This window comes from Acanthopagrus latus, chromosome 2 (assembly GCF_904848185.1).
Source record: "Acanthopagrus latus isolate v.2019 chromosome 2, fAcaLat1.1, whole genome shotgun sequence".
Lineage (NCBI taxonomy): Eukaryota > Metazoa > Chordata > Actinopteri > Spariformes > Sparidae > Acanthopagrus > Acanthopagrus latus.
The window spans coordinates 11,045,496-11,073,033 of NC_051040.1; the positions used below are offsets into that span (position 1 = coordinate 11,045,496).

The window sequence follows — 27,538 nt, forward strand, 5'->3', positions numbered from 1 at the left end:
AATGAGTTATACATGGGGTCTGAAAAAAAATCAGAAGTAACCTTTTTGGATTCACAGATTGCACAAGATTTTGTTTTCATCAACTGTGAGTTCTTGACCCTTACAGGCTGACCTCTTCACCTCACCCACATTCTTAACTGTAGCACTTCCATCATGAATTTTAAGAGGGGGTTGGGTCTTACTGATAAATGTAAGATATGATTACTTCATTCTGTGGCAATTAAGGCATATCCAGTGACTTTAATATATAAAAATATATTTTTTGTAAAGTTGGGTCTAAAAACTGCCCTGTTGGTATTATTTCTATTTTTTAGTAAATTGTTCTTTGACTTGTTCTTTGTTTTGTTTGTTAACAACTGGGATTCATATTTGCAGTTGATGTGATCACCCGAGCACCAAATTCAGTAACTGTCAAAATGATTGTGTTTTAAATGTAGATTTTAAGTATCTTGCATTGTGCCACCAGTTGAAGAGAAAAGGTTGGTGCTGCTGCCAATTCTGTTTCTAATATTTACATGCTGAAGTTCATGAGAATTCTACGATAACCTTCACCGTGATGTGGAATTGTGGAATTGTCCATGCAGTTAAAAATGTTTTCAATTTTTAATCTTTCAAATCCTGGAGAATGTCAAAATTAAATCATCAGGCAGGAACAACATTATTAATGTAAAATCTTTAATGAACATTTTTTGCTAAAATTATAATTTTGTGGTTCCTCGAGCCATGATCGCTTTCTTTGTGTTCTTCTCTGGCCGCATCAGAATAATGTAACATTTGGGTCCAAACAGTGCCACCAAGAGACCAAAACTGGAGGCCAAGATTGCAAATACCTCCACTGCATCTGCATATTTGCCTGGTGAGTTGACATAAGCAGGGATAAAGGCCACCCACACAGCACAGAAGATCAGCATGCTGAAAGTGATGAGTTTGGCCTCATTAAAGTTGTCTGGAAGGTTCCTTGCCAGAAACGCTAACAGGAAGCTAAGGATAGCTAATAAGCCAATGTAACCCATTAGCACTGCAAAACCAACTGTGGACCCAACTACACACTCATAAACTATCTTGTCATTGTGATACTGAGTGTTTTTATGAGGCTCTGGTGAAGCAGATACAATCCAAGCAATGCAGATTGCTGCCTGAATGCAAGTGAGAGCTAAAACTGTTCCTCTTTGCTGCACTGCACCAAACCACTTGAGGTTGGCTCCACCTCCTGGCTTGGAGGCCTTGAACACAGCCAGAACCACCATGGTTTTAACTAAAATGCATGAGACACAAAGCACAAAGCTGATCCCAAATGCTGCATGTCTCAGTTGGCATGTCCACAGTCTCGGGTAGCCAATAAACAGCAGTGAACACAGGAAACAAAGCTTAAGTGACACCAAGAGCAGGAAACTCAATTCTGAATTGTTGGCACGTACTATAGGTGTACTGCGGTGATAGGTGAATATGCCAAGGACAACAGCACAGATAAATGTGCCAAGTAATGAGGTTACTGTCAAGCAGATACCCAGAGGCTCATGGTAGGAGAGAAACTCAGTTTTCTTTGGAACACAGTGGTCACGCTGGGGGCTGGACCACAAGTCCTCAGGACAGCTGGTGCACTCTGTGGAGTCTAATATAAAGGGGAAAATTGTGAGATAATCATCCATAAAGTAAAAAATGCAACAAAAATGAGAACCCACCAGTTTTATTGCTGAACTTTCCCTCAGAACAAGGGATGCAGTCGAAGCAGCACACAGGTTCCCCTTTCTTTCTGGCCATGCGGGTACCTGGAGGACAGCTTTCACTGCACACTGATCGAGGTGGCTGCAGGGAAAAGTAAATTCCTACTTTTCATATTGTTAAAAACTGCAGATATACTGTGTGTGGTCCAAAGAAAAGAGACAAGTCAGAAACAACAGAAATAACCTTGTTCGATTCAAAGTTCCAGAAGATTTTTTCTTCATAAATTGTGAGCTCTTCACCTTTGAAGGCTGACCTCTTGACCTCACCCACATTCTGAACTTTAGCTGTTCCATCGGGGAGCCACAGCCAGTTCATGACATCATAGATCGGTAATGCATCACCATTCTTATCGAATGATACTTCATCTCCAAATCCTGTCGTGTAGTTGACCTTTTGCAAATAATGGACAAGCTACAAAAATATGATGGAAATAATGAAGAATATTAGATAAGGATTGTGACAGTCCCCATCCAAACAGGGGTTTATCTTACCATTTAAATGACCTGCAACAAAATCATGGCATTTTCGTTCATGTCTTAGTGGTTTAATACCAGTAGTCAGTAATCATATTCACAAAACAAAAAGGGAATGTGTTAAATCCTGCAACCTCAGTATTAAATGTAAAACAAAATGAACATATTACTTTTGAAAGGATATCATGAAGTGCACCAATGTCAGTATGACACAATGTGTATTTTTTGACAATAAGCTGTACTCACAAAACTAAATTCAGTATGCACCTCAAGGTGAAGCAGTTTTAAAAAAAAAAAACAAAAAAAAAAAAAACAGGTGGAGTGTAAACTGATATCACACCTGCCATGGCTCCAGAGTTTGCAAAGTTGCACAGCTGTGCCCACTGAAAGGCCCTTTCCCTGGCTCACACTGTAGCATATCATCAAGGGCATAAGCCAGAGCATACACAGCCTTGTACACGTTATACTCTGGCCTGAGGTTGGAAAGATCCAAAAACTCAGTCTCCACTCTCTCAATATCTTCTCGTCCAGTGCAGAGTGCTCCACTAGCTCCCATCCAACCTTCTGGGTCAAATTTACATCGAAATGTGTATTCCCAAAACTGTCTCACCTGAAATATGTTGAAGTACTAATTAATAGAAATTACAGTATATTATTCTTGCAATTTTAGATCAAATCTTGAGACTGAAGTCTTACCATGCTATTTACATTATTGCCATTGTCATTTATGTCGGGACGTATTTGTAAGAGGAATTTCCTGAGCCCTGGTATTTCTCCTCGACGGATGGCGATGCCCAGTGTGCCACCCAGGTATGGCATTAGACGGGGTGTCTGAAGCACAGTAGCTGTTGTCAAAGCTTCACTGGCTATCCACTGCTGGTCTGTCACATTCTGCCTCACCACCTGAGTAAGGCATTATAGAATATATATGTTTCAGACCTCTGTTGAAAAAATACAGTGAGCTTTGTAGCAAATATTAATTAGTCTATTATGCAGCTAATTTTGAAGGCATGTAAGCGTAGATGTTAAAAATACCTTTAAGTACAAGGTGTTCAAGTTAATAAGGTCTGCATATGGTATTGTAAATTAATAAAAATGAACAGTTATTATGAAGTTAATAATAAATGAATTTAATTTAACATGACGATGATCCAACTGGAATTGAAATTTGCTTTTGCAGATCATTTTGGTTTGATTGAAAATGATTGTTCACAAAAAAAATGGAGAATTCATTTTGGTTAAACAAACAAATGATGGTAATAGAAGACAAAAAAGAAAACAAGAAATGTCATCATGTTAGGTTTCTGACAATCATGGATTTCTAACCTATATTACATCTAAATTCCAACCTCTTCCATCAGATGCATCATGTGGATTTCATGTGCAAACACCATGACAACACGAGCTGTTGATGTCTTTATCTTATGCACAATCCTCTGGAGTACACTTGCGTCACTGTCCCAGGGTAAAACCTCTAAGTAGGCCAGACAACCTCCATCAGACTGAACCAGGTCAGACTGGAAGGACTGGGCAACATGGTGTCCATAGTCATCATCACTGACCAGCAGGCCTACCCAAGTCCAGCCAAAGTGTTTTAGAATTTGAATCATGGCACGCACCTAAGTGGATAAATTGGTGTGAAAGAATTATTGCACAGACACAAATACGTTTTCAATTGTTTGTGCAACCTACCTTAGTTCATAGACATTACATATTTAAACAAGTTTCACAATTGATAATATTAGTTTGAAGGTGTAAGTGCATAGTCTAATACATTCTCTTCATGCAACATATATGAGTAACTTTAATCAGGAGATTGAAGATTGTACTATTCAATATAACTTTACAATGGAATCAGGGTTACTTAATGTTGTTAAGAATAAAGAAAATTATTGTCTCATTAAGACCGTATTTTACATATTGGCTGCACTGCCTGTGAAATCTTGTTTGCTGTTCCTAATTTTGCAAATTAAGTTTCACCTGAAATGCATCACTTGGGATTGTTCGAAAAAAGGACGGAAACCGTTGCCGATCACTCAAACAGGAACATGTGGCAAAATAACTCACCTATGAAAAAACAAATGCACACAACTAATTTCAGAGTCAACCCAGACCCAGTCAAATGCCTGATATAACCTATTCAAACAGTCATATTTCAACAGTGTTAAAGATAAAGATAATCTATAAATGTACACTAAAAATACAACAGAACAGGATATCAAAGACAGGAAACTTACAATGGGCATTTTGTACAAACCCAGTACATTGGCCATGGCAATAGAAAATGTTGAATAGTGATCACCCACAATGCCCAGGACTGGAGGGCTCCCTAAACAGTTCTCCTGAAGCAGAAACTGCCCCTCTCTGCCACTTGCCAGTGATAAAGCACCAGTAAATCCGACAACAAGTGCTCCACAGTTATCATAAAGAATGTATCCCAGAGTCACATTAGGTAATAGATCGGAGTTGTTGTTGATCTCGTCGATAGCAAAGGCCATGGTCATGGCATGCCTGAACCCTAGAGTATCAAAACTAACACACAAAATATCACTTTTAACTAGGCAACTATGGCTGTATGAGAACTGGGTATGCATGCACAAAAGACTTTACAACATACAACACAGTTGCAAAAAAGCAAACAAACAAAAAAAAAAAAAACATTTTCACGTATGTAACTAAATATTACAGAAGAATAATTTAAACCGCATGGAAAGTGAAATTAGTCATATTTAATAAACATTTAAGCACCAAGAAACGTTAATCGTTTTAATGAATACTCTACTGAATGATAATACTGAATACTAATACTAATACTGAACTTTGTTCTCTTTTTGTTATTTAGAAGTATCTCTACAGATACCAGGTAAAGCTACATTACTTTCGTCACCATGTCCTTTACCATAAATAATATGAAAAGGAAGCATCATTTGCACAGATTAATGCTGTCTGCTGTATAAGTGTCAAACTTACCCTTGGCAGCTGGGCTGTTGTGGCTCTGTGGTAAATGTCAGCTCAGGAAATACAGAGGTGTAGTGGACCTCAAACAGCCCGCCTAGAACCACATCACCAGGCTTGTGCATTTCATTAAGAGCAAACTTTCTTTGTAAATTGCAAGATAAGGATAAGGGGGATTCTGAGCATAAAGATGGGAATGAGAAGAGGAGAAAGATAAGGTAAATGCACAAGAGGAAATATGAGTCAAGAAAAGCTCCCATAACTGCCCTCGTCCTCCTTATACAGCAGTTTATCATACACAGTTACTTCAATTTATATACAGGGCTATGTCATCCTGTATGCTTTCCGTCATTGTTTACTCTTTTAAATCCCCCATGAGGTTATGGGGGCAGAACATGATATACACACACGTTTGTCATTATAACTGAAAAAAAATGATAATAATAAAAATAAATGAAGTTGTATGTCATATCAGGAAATATTTTAAGCTAATAAAAGAGGGGAAACATATATTTTGTGCGGCAGTTTGATGTCAATCTTCTTTTGTTCTTATACTAACAAATTAAAGTTCATCTTGTTTGATTGTTTGTCTGCCATGGTCTGAATACTAATTCTTACATGGCACCATGTAGTGATGACATGGTGTTATCAAGAGCTTAAGCAAGATGAGCTAACTTCACGTTTAAAGTTTCAGGCAGTGTACAATCTTACTAAACTGAATATATGGTGTACCCAAATTGGCTTATTTATGTTGTAAATGCATTGTGGAACCCTAGGGGGACACATTAACCTGATGTATGATGCTTGGGGGTAAGTGGGCTGGGATCAGGATGGGGCAGAGCAGCAGATCTCAGCCAGATGGTCTGGGAGCAACGCAACGACTAAGAAGGAAACCACAGGCAAATGACCAGGGGGCAAGGCCAGGGCAGACCAGGAGGAAGGGCCAAAGTATGGAAGAGATTTAGGCATAGGCCTGGGTGCAAGCAATGCAGATAGAGCCACTCTGGAGTTCTGTGACCTAAACTGAACCACTGAACCACAGGATGGGCAGCAGGACAACCAGACAGGCTGAGATGCTCCTGAGGAAGGGTGTTAGGCATAAAGAGCTGCTCTGGAGGAAGACCAGATGTGCAGTCACTCTGCAAGATGACCTGGAGGCTGGTGGTAGACAAGCAAGTGTGCTGGTGGAGTCAGGGAAGCAGCTGACAGTGACAGCTCTGGAACTGGCAACTGCTGCAGGTCAGGAACATGGGCCTGCTGCCTCTCAGAGTAAGTCGGCTGAATCACAAACTGGATACCAGGAGGTGACTTTGGCCATAGTGCCAACTGGGGACTGGGAGCAGGTGTTCACCTGGAATCTTCCGTCCAGATGTTGTGATGTATGGCCTCATGGAAACAAGTGCACAATTATGGTTACATCATAATTTCTGACAGGCGTTTCTTTTTTCATACCTACAGGGGGCATAATTGAGTCTTTAGAATCCCAAGATGCAAACTACCACAGTATTAGAGAAAGGGACTATATTTGCTGTAGAGGTGGTGAGCTGATAGATGGCAGGTGTGTAGATGAACTCAGAGCCAGGAGTTAGGACAGTGATTGGCAAGACCGGAACAACACAAACACAGAGAGACTAACACAGTACATGGTCGTAGAGGGAAATAAAGAAAAAGACGGGAGCTATACTCAGAAAAAGCTGTGGCCATGACCTAACTACTATACCCCATTTACACCTAGAATTAAAATGGAATCTGTGTCCAGATATGCTATCATAAAGACTGCCCAACATTTTAGTAGCGCTCCAAGTCATGTTTTTATTTTTGACTCATACAAAGGTGGGCCCAAGCTTTCAGTATATTGTTTGTTGTATCTGGATAGGTAAGCATTACTATTCATTTTAGACTTGTTAAATTGCATATTACAATGTTTTAAAAAGAACATTCTGATTCTTCTCATTGCTTTTTTTTTTATTTGGAGAAAGTAGCTTTCTAAAAATATTTTGTTTTTTGTTAACTTTTTTTTTTTTTTCAATTGATTTTTTCCAGTGAAAAACAAAACAAAACACAGACATGTAAGTATACACACAGAACAGGTACATCAGACAGGGTCATCTACAGCAAAACACAATGAGAGTCTTTGTAAAAAAAAACAAAGGGCTGGCAGAAAACATGCTGAAGGGTCGGATCCAGGGTCTTTAAGGGACCCACAGTTCTCCTTTGAGTCCACAGTGACACGAGATACCTTCCTTCATACAGTCCCCAAGGTCATCAGTAAAAAACATAATTCCACACAGAATACACATTCAGTGATAAGCTCACCTCTTATCTATGTAGTCCCTCCATTTCTTCCAATATTGGTCACCTTTGTCTCACAGAAAATGTTAACCTTTCTATGTTGTAAATTTCGTCAGTTATTCCTAAACAGTCTGAAATCGTCAGGCACTCCTTGCTCAGCCATTTCCTGGTTATTGTCTTTTTACTACTTGCCAATAATAGCTACAGTGGGTATCTGTCTTGTTTATTTATTTCAGTTGGCATGTTGCCTAAGTATATGACTCCGAAACCGAGATCAGGCAGCAAAATGATTTGATTGCTGCTGTAATATCTTCCCAATGAGATGAAATAATGGGAGATTCCCAGAATATGTGAAAGTGGCCAGCTGACGTGTTGCCACACCCTCTCCAACATCGTCCTTGATCTCTATTATTGGTCTGTAAACTTGTTATTCTCAGAGTTATAAAAAATCTTACAGTGCTTTTCCAGGTGAATTCCCTCCATAAATCTGAGCTGGAGGTGGTAAATAACATCCTACAGATATTTAGCCAATCACCTTCAGTTAACTGTATGTTAGCTTGTTTTTCTCATCTTGATTTAATGTACATTGTGGGAAGACCTCTGTCCTCCTGTAGAGCTGAATAAATCCTTGAAATCAGTTTTCTACTCGAATTTCCTTTGTAAGTATTGACAAATATCTCTATCAGGTTCATTCCTTCCTCTCCAATAGTGTTGTTATTTTTTATTAAAATAATCTCTCAGTTGAAAATATCTGAAGAGATCCTGTTTCTCAAAGTTGTGCTTTTCCCTGAGATCCATAAAGGAAACTATATCAGCATTAGTAGAGATTTTGCAGTATGAGGTAATATCCAGGTTTGTCCGTCGTGTAAACCTGCTGTCCAGCATGGTCGGTGTGAATTCCGTATCTAATGCTACCCAGCGTAATAGTCGTGCATTTCTTTCACACTTAGAGTCTTTGAGGATTTTGTACCATATGTTGAGGGGGGTTGCGATCCAATTACTTAGTTTATCTCCCAGTAGGTACTTTTTCAAGAGGGATTTGTCTCCCAACACAGATGGGAGAGGTTCACATATAAAATTTTGTTCTAACTACTTCAGGAAGCGAAGCTGTGCCGCTCTGTAATAATCCTCTAAACAAGGTGTAGGGCACCTGTTTTAACAACACACGGCATTGTTTGTTTACTTTCACCTTTTTTACTTCAATGGAAACCGAAAAAAGGCCTCTTACAGTCTTAAATCCCACAATATATGGTCAGACAAGACTGGGCAATAATCAGATTCTGTTTGACACAAATGCTTGTTTATTGCTTCCACTTTCTTCTGAATTAATTCTTGTCAGAATAAAATATTTCTGAAGTTAAAAAGCAGATTACATATTTGTTATATATTGGCCATTTCAGTGGCAAATCACTACTTACTGAATGCAAAATACATATTGGTTTGAACAAGCTGGTCATGTTACTATACATAAATGCGTTTTTTTATGACTTGCTTGTACCTCGACCCATGATTGCTTTTTTCGTGTTCCTCTCTGGTCTCAGCAGGATAATGAAACATTTGGGTCCAAAGAGTGCCACCAAGAGACCAAAACTGGAGGCCAGGATGGCAAATACCTCCACTGCATCTGCATATTTGCCTGGTGAGTTGACATAAGCAGGGACAAAGGCCACCCACACAGCACAGAAGATCAGCATGCTGAAAGTGATGAGTTTGGCCTCATTAAAGTTGTCTGGAAGGTTCCTTGCTAGAAATGCTAACAGAAAGCTAAGGATAGCTAATAAGCCAATGTAGCCTAATAGCACTGCAAAACCAACTGTGGACCCAACAACACACTCATAAACTATCTTGTCATTGTGGTATTGAGTGTTTTTATGAGGAGCTGGTGAGGAGGAGACAAGCCAAGCAGTGCAGATTGCTGCCTGAATAGAAGTGAGAACAATAACTGTCCCTCTCTGCTGCATTGCACCAAACCACTTCAGACTGTCTCCCCCACCTGGTTTGGAGGCCTTGAACACAGCCAGAACCACCATGGTTTTTACCAAAATACATGAGACAGAAAGCACAAAGCTGATCCCAAATGCTGCATGTCTTAACTGGCATGTCCACAGTCTTGGGTGGCCAATGAACAGCAGTGAGCACAAGAAGCATAGCTTAAGTGACACCAGGAGTAGGAAACTCAGTTCTGAATTGTTGGCACGTACTATTGGTGTACTACGGTGATAGGTGAAGATGGCTAGGACAACTGTACAGACAAATGTGCCAAGCAAGGAGGTGGTTGTCAAACAAATACCTAAAGGCTCATGGTAGGAGAGAAACTCTGTTTTCTTTGGCACACAGTGGTCACGCTGGGGGCTGGACCAGAAGTCCTCAGGACAACTGGTGCACTCCATGGAGTCTAACAAAATGGGAAATGTGGTGAGATAAATCCCTGCTGTAGCAAGGCACTTAAAGTGACATTGTCTGCAGTAATTTGTATATGCTCAAAATGCCAGTTTCTGAATTTCAACACATCCAACAATGCATAGGCTTCAGTTTAAATGATTATTGGTATGATTGTATTTTATCTTTCTTTAAGTATAGATTTAGACTTACAATTAAAGAGGAAAAGGTAAAGGTAGATGCAGGGCAATGTTATACAATATTATTGTATGCAACATCATTGTAAATAAAAAATAGAAAGTTCAGTTAAACTTGACTTCGTGGTTACAGCCTTGTGTAGTATATGTACAGTATATAACTCCTTAAAGTGAAATAAAATATTGAAGTATGAACACCAACCAGTCTTATTGCTGATCTTTCCCTCAGAACAAGGGATGCAGTCAAAACAGCACACAGGTTCCCCTTTCTTTCTGGCCATGCGGGTACCTGGAGGACAGCTGTCACTGCACACTGATCTGGGTGGCTATAGGGAGAAAACTTGATCTGTAACTCTATATTATTATACACTCCTAAGATGTACAGTCCAAAAAGAAGCAATGTCAGAAATAACCTTATTTGATTCAAAGTTCCAGAAGATTTTATCTTCATCAATTGTGAGTTCTTCACCTGTGAAGACCGACCTCTTGACCTCACCCACATTCTGAACTTTAGTTCTTCCATCAGGGAGCCACAGCCAGTTCATGACATCATAGATAGGTAAGGCATCACCCTTCTCATCAAATGACACTTGATCACCAAATGGTGTGGTGAAGCTGACTTTTTGCAAATAATGTACAAGCTACAAATGGATAATTGACATACAAATTTAAAACTTAAATTGAAGATGTGTGAATAACTGATACTGAATGAAAACAAAAAATGTTTATCTAACTGAAAGGATACATCATTTTATTTATATCTTTATAATGTCTTACTATTAGACCTTCAACATAATCAGGCTATCATCTAACTTGTTTGTTAGCATTAGCCTGTCATCAATTTAGTTTGCACTTAAGGTGTAATACCTATCTTAAAACATAAATGGATCTGGAGTGTAAACTGATATCACACCTGCCATGGCTCCAACATTTGCAAATTGGCACAGCTGTGCTCACTGAAAGGGCCTCTCCCTGGCTCACACTGCAGCATATCATCAAGAGCATAGGCCAGAGCATACACAGCCTTGTAAACATTGTACTCAGGCCTGAGGTTAGAAAGATCCAAAAACTCAGTCTCCATCCTTTCCATATATTCATGTCCAGTGCAGAGTGCTCCCCCAGCTTCTGCCAAATCAACTGGATTAAATCTACACTGAAATGTAGATTCCCAAAACTGCGTAACCTGAAATATAGTGCATTATAATGTCAATACTCACAGAAATTAGAATGTATTCATTTATCATTTGTACTATTATTGTGATTGTTTTTAAAGATCAGATTGTCAAATCAAATACTTACCATGTCATTTCCATAAATGTTTTCATTTTGGTCAGGGCGCATTTGTAAGATGAATTCCCGAAATCCTGGTATTTCTCCTCGGCGGATGGCAATGCCCAGTGTGCCACTCAGGTACGGCATGAGACGAGGTGTCTGGTACACTGTAGCTGTTGTCCAAGCTTCACTTGCTATCCACTGCTGGCCTGTCAAATTTTGCCTCACCACCTGTGTATAGCATTATATTAAAAATATGTCTACAAAAATTCCCCATGACTCATGTCACTCAAGCACAAGTGTAAAACATCATGGATTTCTAAATTACAATACATTTAAATATATCTTCTTCCATTAGTTAATTCAAGTGTTTCTCATGTGAAAACATGACCACTTGAGCTGTTGATGTCTTTCACAGATCCACAATTCTCTAAATCATTGCTCACTGCTGTATTATTCAGTTAAATCTACTTCACAGGCAAATATGTTACTTTTACTTTAAAATTTCAGTTTGAGAAATATATGATGTCATAATTAAGTTCTCATTCAAGCCCAACCTCTTCCATTAGATTAATCAAGAGACTCTCATGTGCAAACACCATGACTACACGAGCTGTAGATTTCCTCATCACATCTACAATCCTCTTGAGTTCACTTGGGTCACTGTCCCAAGTCAAAACCTCTACGTAGGCCAGACATCCGCCACCAGTCTGAACCAGGTCGGATTGGAAGGATTGGGCAACGTTGAGTCCATAGTCATCATTACTGACCAGCAGACCGACCCAAGTCCAACCAAAGTGCTTCAGAATCTGAATCATCGCACGCACCTAAGTGGATATATTGGTGTGAAGGGATTAGTGTTAAAGACAACCATACCATTAACTTCAGCCTCTACAAATGCATTATTTAGAATTAGAATAGAATTACAGTGAATAAATCCCATTAAGTAAAAAGAAAAAAAGACTTTCATGACTGTCATGAGGGACAATTTCTTCAAACTTACTGTACTGCCTGAAACAGACACAGTTTCAGGCTCTCAACTTGGTAATAGTGATTCACCTGAAAGGCATCACTTGGAATTGTTCTAAAGAAGGATGGAAACCGCTGCCGATCACTCAAACAGGAACATGTGGCAAAATAACTCACCTATAAAGAAACGTATGTATAAACCCAAGGTAAAGCTCACATTGTCAAAACATTTTTTAGTAGTTCAATGTGTCAGTTTTAGAGATCGTATTAATTTAGATACAGCACATAATAGTACATTTTGTTTTGACAAAAAGTACAAGATTGGAAACTTACTATGGGCATTTTGTATAAACCTAGCACACTGGCGATCGCAATAGAAGATGTAGAGAATGAATCACCCACAATCCCCAAGACTGGAGGGCTCCCAATGCAGTTCTGCTGAAGCATAAACTGCTCCTCTCGACCACTTGCCAGTGATAATGCACCACTGAATCCAATAACAAGTGCACCACAATTGTCATATAGACTGTATCCCAGAGTCACATTAGGTAGCAGATCGGACTTGTTGTTGATCTCATTAATAGCAAAGGCCATGCTCATGGCTTGCCTGAACCCCAGAGTATCAAAGCTAACACAAAAATTATCACTTTTAGAAATATGGCTTTATGAGAACTGGTTAGATATACACACAAACTAATTTACAACATTTCACAAAGTTTAAAAAAAACAAACAAACAAAAAAAAAACATATTCATGTATGTAATTAAATGTTACAAAAGTATACTTTAAACTGTCATGGAAAGTGAAATTACTCGTCTATCATAAGCATTTAAGCACAAAGAAACTTTCATCCTTTCAATGAATACTCTGTACTGAATGATAATACTGAATGGTGAGACAGCATTTGCACAGATACATGCTTTCTACTGTGCAGCCCATGTGTGTGACTCTTACCCTTTGCAGCTTGGCTGTTGTGGCTCCATGGTAAATGTCTGCTCAGGGAAGACAGAACTGTAATGGACCTCAAACAGCCCACCTATAACCACATCGCCAGGTTTGTGCATTTCATTAAGGTGAAACTTTCTCCGCAATTTACAAGATGAAGGAAAAGTGGAAAATGCAGAGCATAAAGGGGCGAAATAGAAAAAGGACAAGATAAGGCTTATGCACAAAAGGAAATATATGTCAATTAAAGCTCCCATAACTGCCCTCCTCCCTTCACAACCGTTTCTATTGTTCGTGCAAGGTTACTTAATTTTATATGCAGGGCTATGTCATTCCATTTGCATGCTTTCCGTCATTGTTTATACCATTCACAGCACCCATCAGGCCACGGGCTGGGGGCAGGACTAACAACACATATCAAATAAGGTTAATACAACATAGAAAAGTCAAGGTTCAATGCTATGCCTTATTAAGTGTTTTAGCAAAATGTGTCACAAACAATATTATATGTTTTTTAAACTCTTTTTTGTGTTCTTAAGGACTTTTAAACCCATGATATTAATTATTTAAACACATATTAGGAATATCTGGGGGTTATAATCAACTACTTAACCTATTATCGATACAGAGTCTATTATTTTACTCTTTTGTTAATAGTTTGGTAGGTTGACAATATATGTTTTGTAGTGATTAAAGATCATACTATTTCTGTTACAACTACAGATGGTGTTATTCTGGTTTATAAGTTCTGCTTGGCAATTGGTTCACCTCTAACAAGCTAAAGGGTACTTAAATATCAAGGTCACACTGTTTAAGTGCAGGAAGTACCTGCACTTAAATACAACAAATACAACAAATGGAAAAATACATTTTTTAAGACACAATCTAATGTTTTCAGTATCAGTGAAATAACAGATTGCAGCGCCCACATAATCTGTGAGACTGTGGTTATTCTGACACGAGTTAAATGGGTGCTGTGTGGAAAACCACGCTGTGGTCCGTAATCGCGGTGCAGATGTCTTGAGCTGACCAGAGGAGAGAAAAAAAGAGAACCATATGACGCGACTGTAGCAGCCATTATATGACAACGTCGCCCCTGCTGAGGAGGAACTATGAAGAACTCAGATGCTCACTAGCCTATGATGTTCCTATAAATAAATGCATTTCTGTGCAGAGAGGGATATAGGCTATGAAAACGTGATCCCAAGTCCCAGCTTTCCCACTAAGCAGAGGGAGAGAGAAATTATACAGAATACAGATGTTTTTAAAAAAAAAAAAAAAAAAAAAAAAAAACAATAATCAATTTCATAATTCAAAGTAAAATTGTAACTCAATGAAAAAATGAAGATCAGTTAGGCTTTATTGAGTAACTTCACAGAAACACAGATGAAAACAGCCCAGCAAAATATTATGGTGATGGCACACCAGAAACAAACAGCCCAGCAAAATCTTAAGGTGACGGTGCACCAGAAGCACATGGTAAAAACACACTGTAGGGGGTGCTCGTACCCACCGTCTGGGAGGCTTGAATCTTGACTGTATCGCTTTCAGTTTAACGGAGTCAGACGTCGTTTTCATCAGCCTTAACACAGCCAAGGTCATCTTCATATGTAGCAGTACTCAACATCCTTTGCTGCTGCTGTGTGTCATGTGTGGGCTCGGGGCTTGGATCTGCACTGACGGCGGCTGCAACCACCGAAGAGGCAGAAGAGCTCGCTACCTCATCTTCATGTCCTGCCTGTCTGCTGGTAGTGCCTTCATTCTCGCTGCTCTAGTGCGTGTTTGGGATCGTGGGCTTGGTTCTCTTTTTTTCAAATGCCTGGAAAAGGCTCAGTTGTCTTTTTGACATTTTTATACCAGACCGTAATCACTACATAGATGGACCACAGTAGTGTAGCTACTGTAGCAGAAGAAGAATAGGCGCCAGAAATCAAAATCACAAGTGACAGATGACATAAACAACAATCATTGGTCTTTATGTTAGGCTTCCAGTGATTGGCTTAACAATCAGTGGACTTAGCATCCTATTACAAACAAGAATCTTTATTACACCACCCTCAAATAAATAAATAAATAAATGAATAGATAAATAGCTTTATGTTTTTTTTCACCTTCAAAAAAAGTACTCACAGTGCGTACAGGATTCCGGCTGGCAGCGCCAATGACTACACACATGCAAATTTCCAGTGGGCAAATGTGTGTGTGATGAGTGATGAGTGTCTGATGAGTGCTATATCCATAGAGTCCATTAAAAAATTGGTGCTTATAGAATTAAGGTTACCATATCATACCTTCCATACTTCCTTTGGCATTTTGTCTTATCTTAGTATGTGGAAAGCAACTTCCTGAAATTTGTGGAGGGGGCTTTTTTGGTTGGGGGCCAACCACATTTCACTGAATATGATCACGCAACAGGAAGGCAATAACATATTAATAATTCATTTCACAGATTCACAAAGACTTTTTATTGTTTGCAGTCTCTTCTGAATGTATGCTTTACATTGTAATTATTTCTGAAGTAAAATAAGGCATATCGCAAATGCATAATCGCTTACTGGTTTAGACTAGACTAGGAATTTGTCGCACCACGACCCATGATTGCTTTCTTTGTGTTCATCTCTGGTCGAAATAGGATAATGAAACATTTTGGTCCAAACAGTGCCCCCAAGAGACCAAAACTGGAGGCCAGGATGGCAAATACCTCCACTGCATCTGCATATTTGCCTGGTGAGTTGACATAAGCAGGGACAAAGGCCACCCACACAGCACAGAAGATCAGCATGCTGAAAGTGATGAGTTTGGCCTCATTAAAGTTGTCTGGGAGATTCCTTGCCAGAAATGCCAACAGGAAGCTAAGGATAGCTAATAAACCAATGTAGCCTAACAACACTGCAAAACCAACTGTGGACCCAACAACACACTCATAAACTATCTTGTCATTGTGGTACTGAGTGTTTTTATGAGGAGTTGGTGAGGCAGAGACAAGCCAAGCAGTGCAAATAGCTGCCTGGATAGAAGTAAGAACCATAACTGTCCCTCTCTGCTGCATTGCACCAAACCACTTCAGACTGTCTCCACCTCCTGGCTTGGAGGCCTTGAACACAGCCAGAACCACCATGGTTTTTACCAAAATACATGAGACAGAAAGCACAAAGCTGATCCCAAATGCTGCATGTCTCAGCTGGCATGTCCACAGCCTGGGACGGCCGATAAACAGCAGTGAACAGAGAAAGCATAGCTTAAGTGACACCAGGAGTAGGAAACTCAGTTCTGAATTGTTGGCACGTACAATGGGTGTATGAAGATGATAAGTGAAGATGCCAAGGACAACAGCACAGACACATGTGCCAAACAGTGAGGTGGTTGTCAAACAGATACCCAGAGGCTCATGGTAGGAGAGAAACTCTGTTTCCTTAGAAATGCACTGGTCATGTTGGGGGCCAGACCAGAAGTCCTCAGGACAACTGGTGCACTCCATGGAGTCTGAAAAAAAAGGGAAAATGGTATTAAAGATCCTTGCTGTAGTATACAGTTTTTGTCCTTAAAGTAAAATGATATATTAAAGCATAATCACCCACCAGTCGTATTGCTGATCTTTCCCTCAGAACAAGGGATGCAGTCAAAACAGCACACAGGTTCCCCCTTTTTCCTGGCAATGCGGGTACCTGGAGGACAGCTCTCACTGCACACTGACCTGGGCGGCTATTATAAGAAAACGCAATCTGTAACTCAATAACCTTTCTATTATCAGCAGTCCAAAAATAACATAGTTGTCTGAAATAGCATAACCTTGTTTGACTCAAAGTTCCAGAAAATTTTGTCTTCATCAATTGTGAGTTCTTCACCTTTGAAGGCAGACCTCTTGACCTCACCCACATTCTGAACTTCAGTTCTTCCATCAGGGAGCCACAGCCAGTTCATGACATCATAGATCGGTAAGGCATCTCCATTCTCATCAAATGAGACTTCATCACCAAATGGTGTGGTGAAGTTCACCTGTTGCAAATAGTTTACAAGCTATAGATGGATTATATCAATAAAAACAAACAGCAGCTGTCTTGAAAAAATAAAAGGTGGAATGTATATTGATAACAAACCTGCCATGGCTCCAGTGTTTGCACAGTTGAACAGCTATGTCCACTGAAATGCCCTCTCCCTGGCTTACACTGCAGTATGTTATCGAGTGCATGTGCCAGAGCATATACAGCCTTATAAATATTATACTCAGGCCTGAGGTTAGAAACATCCAAAAACTCGGACTCCACACTTTCAATATCTTCCTGTCCAGTGCAGAGAGCACCCCCAGCTTCCACCTGGCTAGATAGATCAAATTTACATTGGAACATGTATTCCCAAAAATGTCTCACCTGAAATACAATTAGTGATAAGTCACTATTAACAGAAAATATCAAGTATTATTCTTGGAATTTTAGATTAGATCAACATTAAATTTACCATGCTATTTCCATAGCTGCCACTTTGATTTTGGTCAGGACGTATTTGTAGGAGGAATTCCCTGAACCCTGGTATTTCACCTCGGCGGACAGCGATGCTCAGTGTGCCACTGAGGTATGGCATAAGATGGGGTGTCTGTAGCAGAGTAGCTGCTGTCCAAGCTTCACTTGCTATCCACTGCTGCCCTGTCACATTCTGCCTCACCACCTATATTGAGCATTGTGTAAAATATATGTTTTAGATTTCTGTTAAAGTGTTATGTTGGAATTGTCATGCGCTTTTTGAGAAATATTATTTTGCTTACAAAAATTAAGTATTAATCAAGTGCTAAGTGTAAAACATCCAATTTAACACAGGTAATGTTAAATAGTATATGTGTCGTCTGCATATGTTCAGAAAGAAGTTAAGGTAAATAACCACCTCAATCTTTTCAAATGTGATAGGTGGTTTGAGCTTACAACAAGATTAACTTGTAAACAGTTACTAGTAGTGAAGAATTAAAATAATTTATCATGATACATTTTTAAAACAATGGATTTCTCATGTGAAAACACGAGACTCTGATCTGTTGATGTCTCTATCAAATGTACAATTCCCTAAATCCTGGCTCACAGTAGAGATCTGTCTTCACTTTGAAATCACAATACAATATGTTACCGTTACCAAATCTTTCAGTTTGATGAATAAAAAGTTGTAAATTATTGTCAAGTTATAATTAATGTCTTTTACAAGCCCAACCTCTTCCATGAGGTTAAGTGAGTGAGCCTCATGTGCGAAGACCATGACAACACGAGATGTGGATTTCTTCATCATTTCCACAATTCTCCTTAGTTTAACTGGTTCATTGTTCCTGGGCAAAACCTCTAAGTAAGCCAGACAACCTTCGCCAGAGTCTGCCAGGTCAGATATGAAGGACTGGGCAACATAGAATCCATAGTCATCATCACTGACAAGCAAGCCGACCCAAGTCCAGCCAAAATGTTTCAGAATCTGAATCATAGCACGCACCTAAGTGAATACATTGATGTGGGGAGATTAGTGCATACACAAATATATTTTCATAAAATGACCTATAACACTATATTAAATGAATGCAGCTGAAATTATTATTTACACATACTTCACAACGGAATCATAATTAATTAATGCTGTTAAGCGAAAAAGAAAATGTTTGTGTCATGAGGGACAATTTCTACAAGCTTGCTGGACTTCCTGAAACAGCCGAAGTTTGCACTTCTTGGAAATAGTTATTCACCTGGAAAGCATCACTTGGGATTGTTCTAAAGAAGGATGGAAACCGTTTTCGATCACTCAGGCAGGAACATGTGGAAAAATAACTCACCTACAAAGTGATATACAGTTTAAACGCAATTAACCCATATCACTAATAACAATAATATGTCACTTTATTTTAAATGGCATACATTCAAATGCTGTATAAATAAGTCCAACAATACAAATATAGGAGATAGAAAACTTACAATGGGCATTTTGTATAAACCTAGCACACTGGAGATGGCAATAGATGATGTTGAGAATGAATCACCAACAATGCCCATGACTGGAGGGCTCCCTAAACAGTCCTCCTGAAGCAGAAACTGCTCCTCTTGGCCACTTGCCAGTGATAACGCACCACTGAATCCAACAACAAGTGCACCACAATTGTCATATAGACTGTATCCCAGAGTCACATTAGGTAGCAGATCGGACTTGTTGTTGATCTCATTAATAGCAAAGGCCATGCTCATGGCTTGCCTGAACCCTAGAGTATCAAAGCTAACACAAAAAGTATCACTATTAACTAAAAAGTAACATGGCTGTGTGAGAACTGGGTACACATACAAAAGACTAAAACTTTGTTTATTATAATAATTCACATTTGCAATAATATGCTTGTTTAATGGATATCATTAATATTTCAAGAAAAAACATCACTAAAAGTGTACAGTAAGAACACAGACATTTTCTCCCTCACAAAAGGTTGATGCTGTCTGCTGTGTTTGTGTATCTTACCCTTTGCAGCTGGCCTGTTGTGGCTCTGTGGTAAATGTCTGCACAGGAAAGACAGACGTGTAGTGGACCTCAAACAGCCCACCAAAAACTACATCGCCAGTCTTGTGCATTTCATTAAGCTCAAAATTTCTCCATAATTTACATGATGAGGGAAAAAATGAATAGGCAGTGTATAAAGTTGGGAAGGACAAAAAAATCAAGGTAAGATATGGACACATGATGATATGTGTAATATGAAAAGCTCCCATGACTGCCCGCTTCTCTTCACAACTGTTTCTGTATTCTACATACAGGCTTGTGTAAATTTATAAGCAGGGCGATGTCATCCCCTCTGCATGCGTTCTGTCAGTGTAAAATCATTTTCACCACCCATCAGGTCTAGGGCTAAAGGGGCAGGATAATAATAATACACACAAACTTAACTGAGTTGATGCAACTCACACACACATGCACACGCACGCACGCACACACACACACGCACGCACACACGCACACACACATGCAGATAAGTAAACATTATGCTATTCCAGCAAGAGTTTAAGCAAAGCATAAACTACATTTTAGTCCTTTCTCAGGTAAGCACATTTTATTTTCCCTTTTCTATTTATTTTACTTTATTTCTCTTTCGACAAACCCCATACATTTCATTAATAATATGAATACACTTGATATGTGTACCATGTTTGTTGGGTAGTTTAACAATGTATTTTTGTAATGATGAAAAGCATGGATAGTACTTTATTGCAGTGGCAGAGCCAGAATGTAGCTAATGGGTATGCCTGGAAAAATCAGGATGGGCCTGATTATTTTTAAAGCTGATATGAGATGTATGTAAATGATTTACGATAGGCTATAATGAAATCTGCTGGGCCACTGTAAATTAGCATATGGTACGAATAATATACCTTATGAGTGGATATACAGTAGAGACCGCTACTCCACAGCTGGATCTCTGTTCTGTTAAATTTCACTGTTAAGACCCAAAGGGGAAAAAGAGGGGGAGAACGAGAGAGATAGAGTTTATGTAGGCTATTTGATGAAGCTTTATTGTTTTGCTGCTATACCAGAGACATGTTTTTCTCTGTTTACTAAGGTTAATAGCAAAAAACTTCACACTACTGTACATGGGAGACAGAGAGCATGTGTTCCTCCGGGTTAAGCACCTTGGACAGTTGAGTGCACACAATCAGCTACAGGTATTCAAATGTCTGACAAATTGAATACCGTAAATTACCAAATAATAGTCGTGTTTCAATTAACCGCCGTGTCCCCTTTAAATGCTGGATGCAGGTGTAAATTTTGGTAAATAACCGCCGGTTCCAAATAAATACCGGGTCTAATTTATTATTATTATTATTATTTTTCAAAAAATCAAGCAATAACATGTGACCACTGACACTGCACGTTTTTCTTCTTCACCTTTTTCATGTATTGTGCTTGCTTTCTATCAGTCAATATCACATTGATGATTGCCATGGCTCCAGTGTAGCAAAAACAATAAAAAGTAAGACATGAAATTCAAACTTTCTGTCGTAGAATATGCAGAAGAAAACTCGGGAGAAGCAGCCACTAGACGTTTCTCTGTCAACCCCAAGAGAGTGAGAGATTGGCGGAAAAAATCAGACTGAGCTTCAGCGTCTGTCCGAGGAGGACAGCAACAGGGCCAGGCTACCTGGTGGAGGTACGAAGAAGACTAGCAAGGAGCCTGAGATAAACATGCGGGGATGGGTTATCAGCAACCGGGCACGCCACGAGGGAGTGTCCTTCAAAATGATCAGGGGGATGGCAAAACAAATGTACGCCACCATGAGTGACAGCAGAGATGAGGAGGTTGCCATGAGTGCTGGTTGGCTGAGTCGTTTCCTCCACTGCAACAACTTCACTTGCAGAAGATGTACAACTATTGCCCAGAAGGATGCCAGAGAATTCAATGAGAAGCTGGCATTTTCATCTCGGATTTTTGAGAGGAAGGAATTAAACACTTGTCCCAAGTAGACACCTGGTCTGTTAAATGATTGAAACAAATAAACGCCCTGGCTATTATATGGTATTTTATGGTATGTACACAACCACAATCCCTAAATGCCCCAGTAGGCCAGAATACATTTGTTAAAAAATAAATAAAAAACAACATCACTGTTTTACCGGCAGTTTTTACACAAGGCGGAGTCTTCTGGGCTTTGAGTTAAAAGCATCGTTCCTGTCATCATAATCCGAACTGTGATTGATTGACATCAGTCAATCACTTTAAAGATGAAGTTTGTTTTCATTATTTGTGTATATTAAATTTTAAATGTTCAAGAAAATAAAAAACAAAATTAAACTTTTAAAGCAAATTATATATATAAAAAATAAAATAGGACTTTTTTATGTATCTATTTTTTTTTTCTTGAATCTCACTGGGTGGGCAATCTGTCAGTCTGGGTGTGCACATCCAGGCCCACCCATAGCTCCGCCCCTGCTTAACTGTATTTTAGCTGGTCAAGGTGTTTTTCCGAAAAGAAATAGATTTCTGTATCTTTGATGTGCTTTAGCTATGTATTACACCAAGCTTAAGCAAATTAATATTATAATGTCTTATAATCAATATAAGGATGTAATTATGCAAACTTATTATTTGATGTTATAAGTTTAAAACACAAAATGTAAAACGTTATTTACTCCATGACAGAGACAATCTACTCTCCAAGACAAACTTTAAATGACTTGGAATATGTGAAAGAAATGTGTATTACTCTTCAAAATTCAAGGGAATGTAGTTTTTTGTTTGTTTGTTTGTTTTAATTTACTTTTTATAGAATATATTTGATATGTTTGCTTCAATTTAATAAATCAGAACAAATGGCCCATGAACAAAAAATGACCAGATTGCTTCATATGCAGATTTGTTGTTGTTTAAAATCCCCAAACTTAAAATTGTTTAAATTAAATATGAACATTTTCTTGAAGGAATAAGCTAGTACTGTACTGTTTTCAGACAGGCCGCACACCCTACTGGCCTCTTTGGGTATAGCGCTCCTCCTATCATACACAAATCCACTGAGAATTTGCATTTAGCACTAGCTAGCTAGTCAGAGCATGGATATTGAGTCTGTGTTTCACCATACATAAGGCAGTAAGGCCACTTTTCTATTTTTTTCTTCAGAAATGGCAAATTTGTCAACTTATTTGATTTCTCCTCGAATAGAGTCAGAGCATCCAGAAGGTTGTCAGGTCAAATTGTTCCCCGGCATAACCTTATCCATTTTGGGTGCCTCTGACAAGATCAAGCAGAGGGTGACCTACCTACAGATGCTACCCTTTGTGGACTGCAGAGTGCTTCCCAAGATCAGATACTCACAGATCCACTTCACTCTGATGTTCTCCATAGATTAAATTGAGCCTGAGACTGAAATTGCTGACAACAGGCACAAGCACTGCACAGTGACCATTGCCCCATGAGTGAATAAAAAAGGGACAATAATTAATCAAGAATCTATTTCACACGTAGACTTTTTATTGTTTTTGTTTCTTCTGAATGAGTTCTTTACAGTTTAAACATTTCTGAGGTTAAATAGCAAGTTACCAATTTGACAAATATTGGCAGTTTCAGTAGCATTTCACTGCTGAATGAATTGAAAAGAGATATTGATTTCGACTACTTGAACATTTTACCATAAAATGTCTCTTATGACTTTGTGGCACCTCGACTCATGATTGCTTTCTTCGTGTTCCTCTCTGGTCTCAACAGGATTATGTAACATTTCGGTCCAAAGAGTGCCAACAAGAGGCCAAAACTGGAGGCCAAGATAGCAAATACCTCCACTGCATCCGCAAATTTGCCTGGAGAGTTGACGTAAGCAGGGACAAAGGCCACCCACACAGCACAGAATATCAGCATGCTGAAAGTGATGAGTTTGGCCTCATTAAAGTTGTCTGGAAGATTCCTTGCCAGAAATGCCAACAGGAAGCTAAGGGTTGCTAGTAAGCCAATGTAACCCAATAACACTGCAAAACCAACTGTGGATCCAACCACACACTCATAAATTATTTTGTCATTGTGGTACTGAGTGTTTTTATGAGGAGTTGGTGAGGCAGAGACAAGCCAAGCAGTGCAAATAGCTGCCTGAATTGAAGTAAGAACAATAACTGTCCCTCTCTGCTGCATTGCACCAAACCACTTCAGACTAGTTCCCCCTCCTGGCTTGGAGGCCTTGAAAACAGCCAGAACCACCATGGTTTTTACTAAAATACACGAGACAGAAAGCACAAAGCTGATCCCAAATGCTGCATGTCTCAGCTGGCATGTCCACAGTCTGGGGCGACCGATAAACAGCAGTGAACACAGAAAGCATAGCTTAAGTGACACCAGGAGTAGGAAACTCAGTTCTGAATTATTTGCGCGTACCATAGGTGTTTGTCGGTGATAAGTAAAGATGCCCAAGGTAATAACACAGAAAAATGTGCCCAACAATGATGCAGCTGTCAAGCAGATACCCAGAGGCTCATGGTAGGAGAGAAATTCTGTCTTCTTAGGCACACAGTGGTCACGCTGGGGGCTGGACCAGAAGTCCTCAGGACAGCTGGTGCACTCCATTGAGTCTATGAAAAGGGAAAGATGATGAGATACATTTTTGGTGTTCAATCTCTATAACGTAAAAGAAAAATATTGAAAAAGAGCACCCACCAGTCTTATTGCTGATCTTTCCCTCAGAACAAGGGATGCAGTCAAAACAGCACACAGGTTCCCCCTTTTTTCTGGCCATGCGGGTACCTGGAGGACAGCTCTCACTGCACACTGAGCGGGGTGGCTATAGGGAGGAAACTAAATCTGTAACTATATTATTGCACACTACTTACATGTATAATCAAAAACTGGGGAAATTGTCTGAATAAGCAAAAGTGACCTTTTTTAATTTAATGTTCCAGAAGATTTTATCGTCATCAATTGTGAGTTCTTCACCTTTGTGGTCGGACCTCTTGACCTCACCCACATTCTGAACTTTGGTTCTTCCATCAGGGAGCCACAGCCAGTTGACAATATCGCAGATTGGTAAGGCATCACCATTCTCATCAAATGAGACTTCATCACCAAATGGTGTGGTTAAGTTCACCTGTTGCAAATAATTTACAAGCTATAGATGGATTATAACAATAAAAACAAACAGCAGCTGTCTTGAAAAAATAAAAGGTGGAATGTATATTGATAACAAACCTGCCATGGCTCCAGTGTTTGCACAGTTGAACAGCTGTGTCCACTGAAATGCCCTCTCCCTGGCTTACACTGCAGTATGTTATCGAGTGCATGTGCCAGAGCATATACAGCCTTATAAATATTATACTCAGGCCTGAGGTTAGAAACATCCAAAAACTCGGACTCCACACTTTCAATATCTTCCTGTCCAGTGCAGAGAGCACCCCCAGCTTCCACCTGGCTAGATAGATCAAATTTACATTGGAACATGTATTCCCAAAAATGTCTCACCTGAAATACATTAGTAATAAGTCACTATTAACAGAAAATATGAAGGGATTCTTGGAATTTTAGATTAAATCAACATTAAATTTACCATGCTATTTCCATAGCTGCCACTTTGATTTTGGTCAGGACGTATTTGTAGGAGGAATTCCCTGAACCCTGGTATTTCACCTCGGCGGACAGCCATGCTCAGTGTGCCACTGAGAAATGGCATAAAACGGGGTTTCTGTAGCAGAGTAGTTGCTGTCCAAGAGTCACTTGCTATCCACTGCTGCCCTGTCACATTCTGCCTCACCACCTACATTGAGCAATGTATAAAATATATGTTTTATATTTCTGTTCAAGTCTGATGTTGTAATTGTCATGTGCTTTTTAGCAAATATTATTTTGCTAACAACAATTAAGTATTAATCAAGTACTAAGTGCAAAACATCCAATTTAACACAAGTAATGTTAAATAGTATATGTGTCGTCTGCATATGTTCAGAAAGAAGTCCTTATGATGTAAGGTAAATAACCACCTCAATCTTTTCAAATGTGATAGGTGGTTTGAGCTTACAACAAGATTAATTTGTAAACACTTACTAGTAGTGAAGAATTAAAATAATTTATCATGATACATTTTTAAAACAATGGATTTCTATCTATAATTCATGTAGATCTCATGTGAAAACACGAGAATCTGATCTGTTGATGTCTCTATCAAATGTACAATTCCCTAAATCCTGGCTCACAGTAGAGGTCTGTCTTCGCGTTGAAATCACAATACAATATGTTACCGTTACCAAATCTTTCAGTTTGATGAATGAAAAGTTGTAAATTATCGTCAAGTCATAATTAATGTCTTTTACAAGCCCAACCTCTTCCATGAGGTTAAGTGAGTGAGCCTCATGTGCGAAGACCATGACAACACGAGCTGTGGATTTCTTCATTATTTCCACAATTCTCCTTAGTTTAACTGGTTCATTGTCCCTGGGCAAAACCTCTAAGTAAGCCAGACAACCTTCGCCAGAGTCTGCCAGGTCGGATATGAAGGACTGGGCAACATAGAATCCATAGTCATCATCACTGACAAGCAAGCCGACCCAAGTCCAGCCAAAATGTTTCAGAATCTGAATCATAGCACGCACCTAAGTGAATACATTGATGTGGGGAGATTAGTGCATAAACAAATATATTTTCATAAAATGACCTATAACACTAAATTAAATGAATGCAGCTGAAATTATTATTTACACATACTTCACAACGGAATCATAATTAATTAATGCTGTTAAGCGAAAAAGAAAATGTTTGTGTCATGAGGGACAATTTCTACAAGCTTGCTGGACTTCCTGAAACAGCCAAAGTTTGCACTTCTCAACTTGAAAATAATTATTCACCTGGAAAGCATCACTTGGGATTGTTCTAAAGAAGGATGGAAACCGTTTTCGATCACTCAGGCAGGAACATGTGGAAAAATAACTCACCTACAAAGTGATATACAGTTTAAACGCAATTAACCCATATCACTAATAACAATAATATGTCACTTTATTTTAAATGGCATACATTCAAATGCTGTATAAATAAGTCCAACAATACAAATATAGGAGATAGAAAACTTACAATGGGCATTTTGTATAAACCTAGCACACTGGAGATGGCAATAGATGATGTTGAGAATGAATCACCAACAATGCCCATGACTGGAGGGGTTCCTAAACAGTCCTGCTGAAGCAGAAACTGCTCCTCTTGGCCACTTGCCAGTGATAATGCACCACTGAATCCAACAACAAGTGCACCACAATTGTCATATAGACTGTATCCCAGAGTCACATTAGGTAGCAGATCGGACTTGTTGTTGATCTCATTAATAGCAAAGGCCATGCTCATGGCTTGCCTGAACCCTAGAGTATCAAAGCTAACACAAAAAGTATCACTATTAACTAAAAAGTAATATGGCTGTATGAAAACTGGGTACTCATGCAAAAGACTTTTAAAACTATGTATATGATAATTAATTCACATTTGCAATAATATGCTTTTTCAATTGATATCATTATTATTTCAAGAAAACATCACTAAAAGTGTACAGTAAGAACACAAACATTTTCTCCCTCACAAAAGGTTGATGCCGTCTGCTGTGTTTGTGTATCTTACCCTTTGCAGCTGGCCTGTTGTGGCTCTGTGGTAAATGTCTGCACAGGAAAGACAGACGTGTAGTGGACCTCAAACAGCCCACCAAAAACTACATCGCCAGTCTTGTGCATTTCATTAAGCTCAAACTTTCTCCATAATTTACATGATGAGGGAAAAGATGAATAGGCAGTGTATAAAGTTAGGGAGGAGAAAAAAATCAAGGTAAGATATGGACACATGATGATATGTGTAATATGAAAAGCTTCCATGACTGCCCTCCTCTC

The 27,538-nt window shown here is 39.1% G+C and overlaps 2 protein-coding genes across 2 annotated transcripts; both read right to left on the bottom strand.

The window, feature by feature from the left end:
* Window positions 1–698: 698 nt before the first annotated feature.
* Window positions 699–14,968, bottom strand: LOC119008190 (extracellular calcium-sensing receptor-like). Its single transcript, XM_037078275.1, has 16 exons — window positions 14,928–14,968; window positions 13,217–13,423; window positions 12,596–12,890; window positions 12,353–12,439; window positions 11,851–12,120; window positions 11,321–11,524; window positions 10,935–11,204; window positions 10,435–10,662; window positions 10,224–10,347; window positions 9,647–9,840; window positions 4,179–4,265; window positions 2,895–3,101; window positions 2,539–2,808; window positions 1,909–2,136; window positions 1,683–1,806; window positions 699–1,612 (listed from the first exon to the last, which is right to left on the bottom strand). The coding sequence occupies exons 1-16, from the start codon at window positions 14,966–14,968 to the stop codon at window positions 699–701; spliced, it is 3,750 nt and encodes a 1,249-aa protein (XP_036934170.1).
* Window positions 14,969–15,776: 808 nt separating this feature from the next.
* Window positions 15,777–27,400, bottom strand: LOC119008206 (extracellular calcium-sensing receptor-like). The gene is made up of 15 exons (XM_037078276.1): window positions 27,276–27,400; window positions 26,742–27,036; window positions 26,516–26,602; window positions 25,994–26,263; window positions 25,225–25,431; window positions 24,870–25,139; window positions 24,562–24,789; window positions 24,342–24,465; window positions 24,063–24,256; window positions 18,918–19,004; window positions 17,663–17,869; window positions 17,305–17,574; window positions 16,997–17,224; window positions 16,786–16,909; window positions 15,777–16,690 (listed from the first exon to the last, which is right to left on the bottom strand). The coding sequence occupies exons 1-15, from the start codon at window positions 27,383–27,385 to the stop codon at window positions 15,777–15,779; spliced, it is 3,615 nt and encodes a 1,204-aa protein (XP_036934171.1). The 5' UTR covers window positions 27,386–27,400.
* Between the last annotated feature and the right edge of the window lie 138 nt (window positions 27,401–27,538).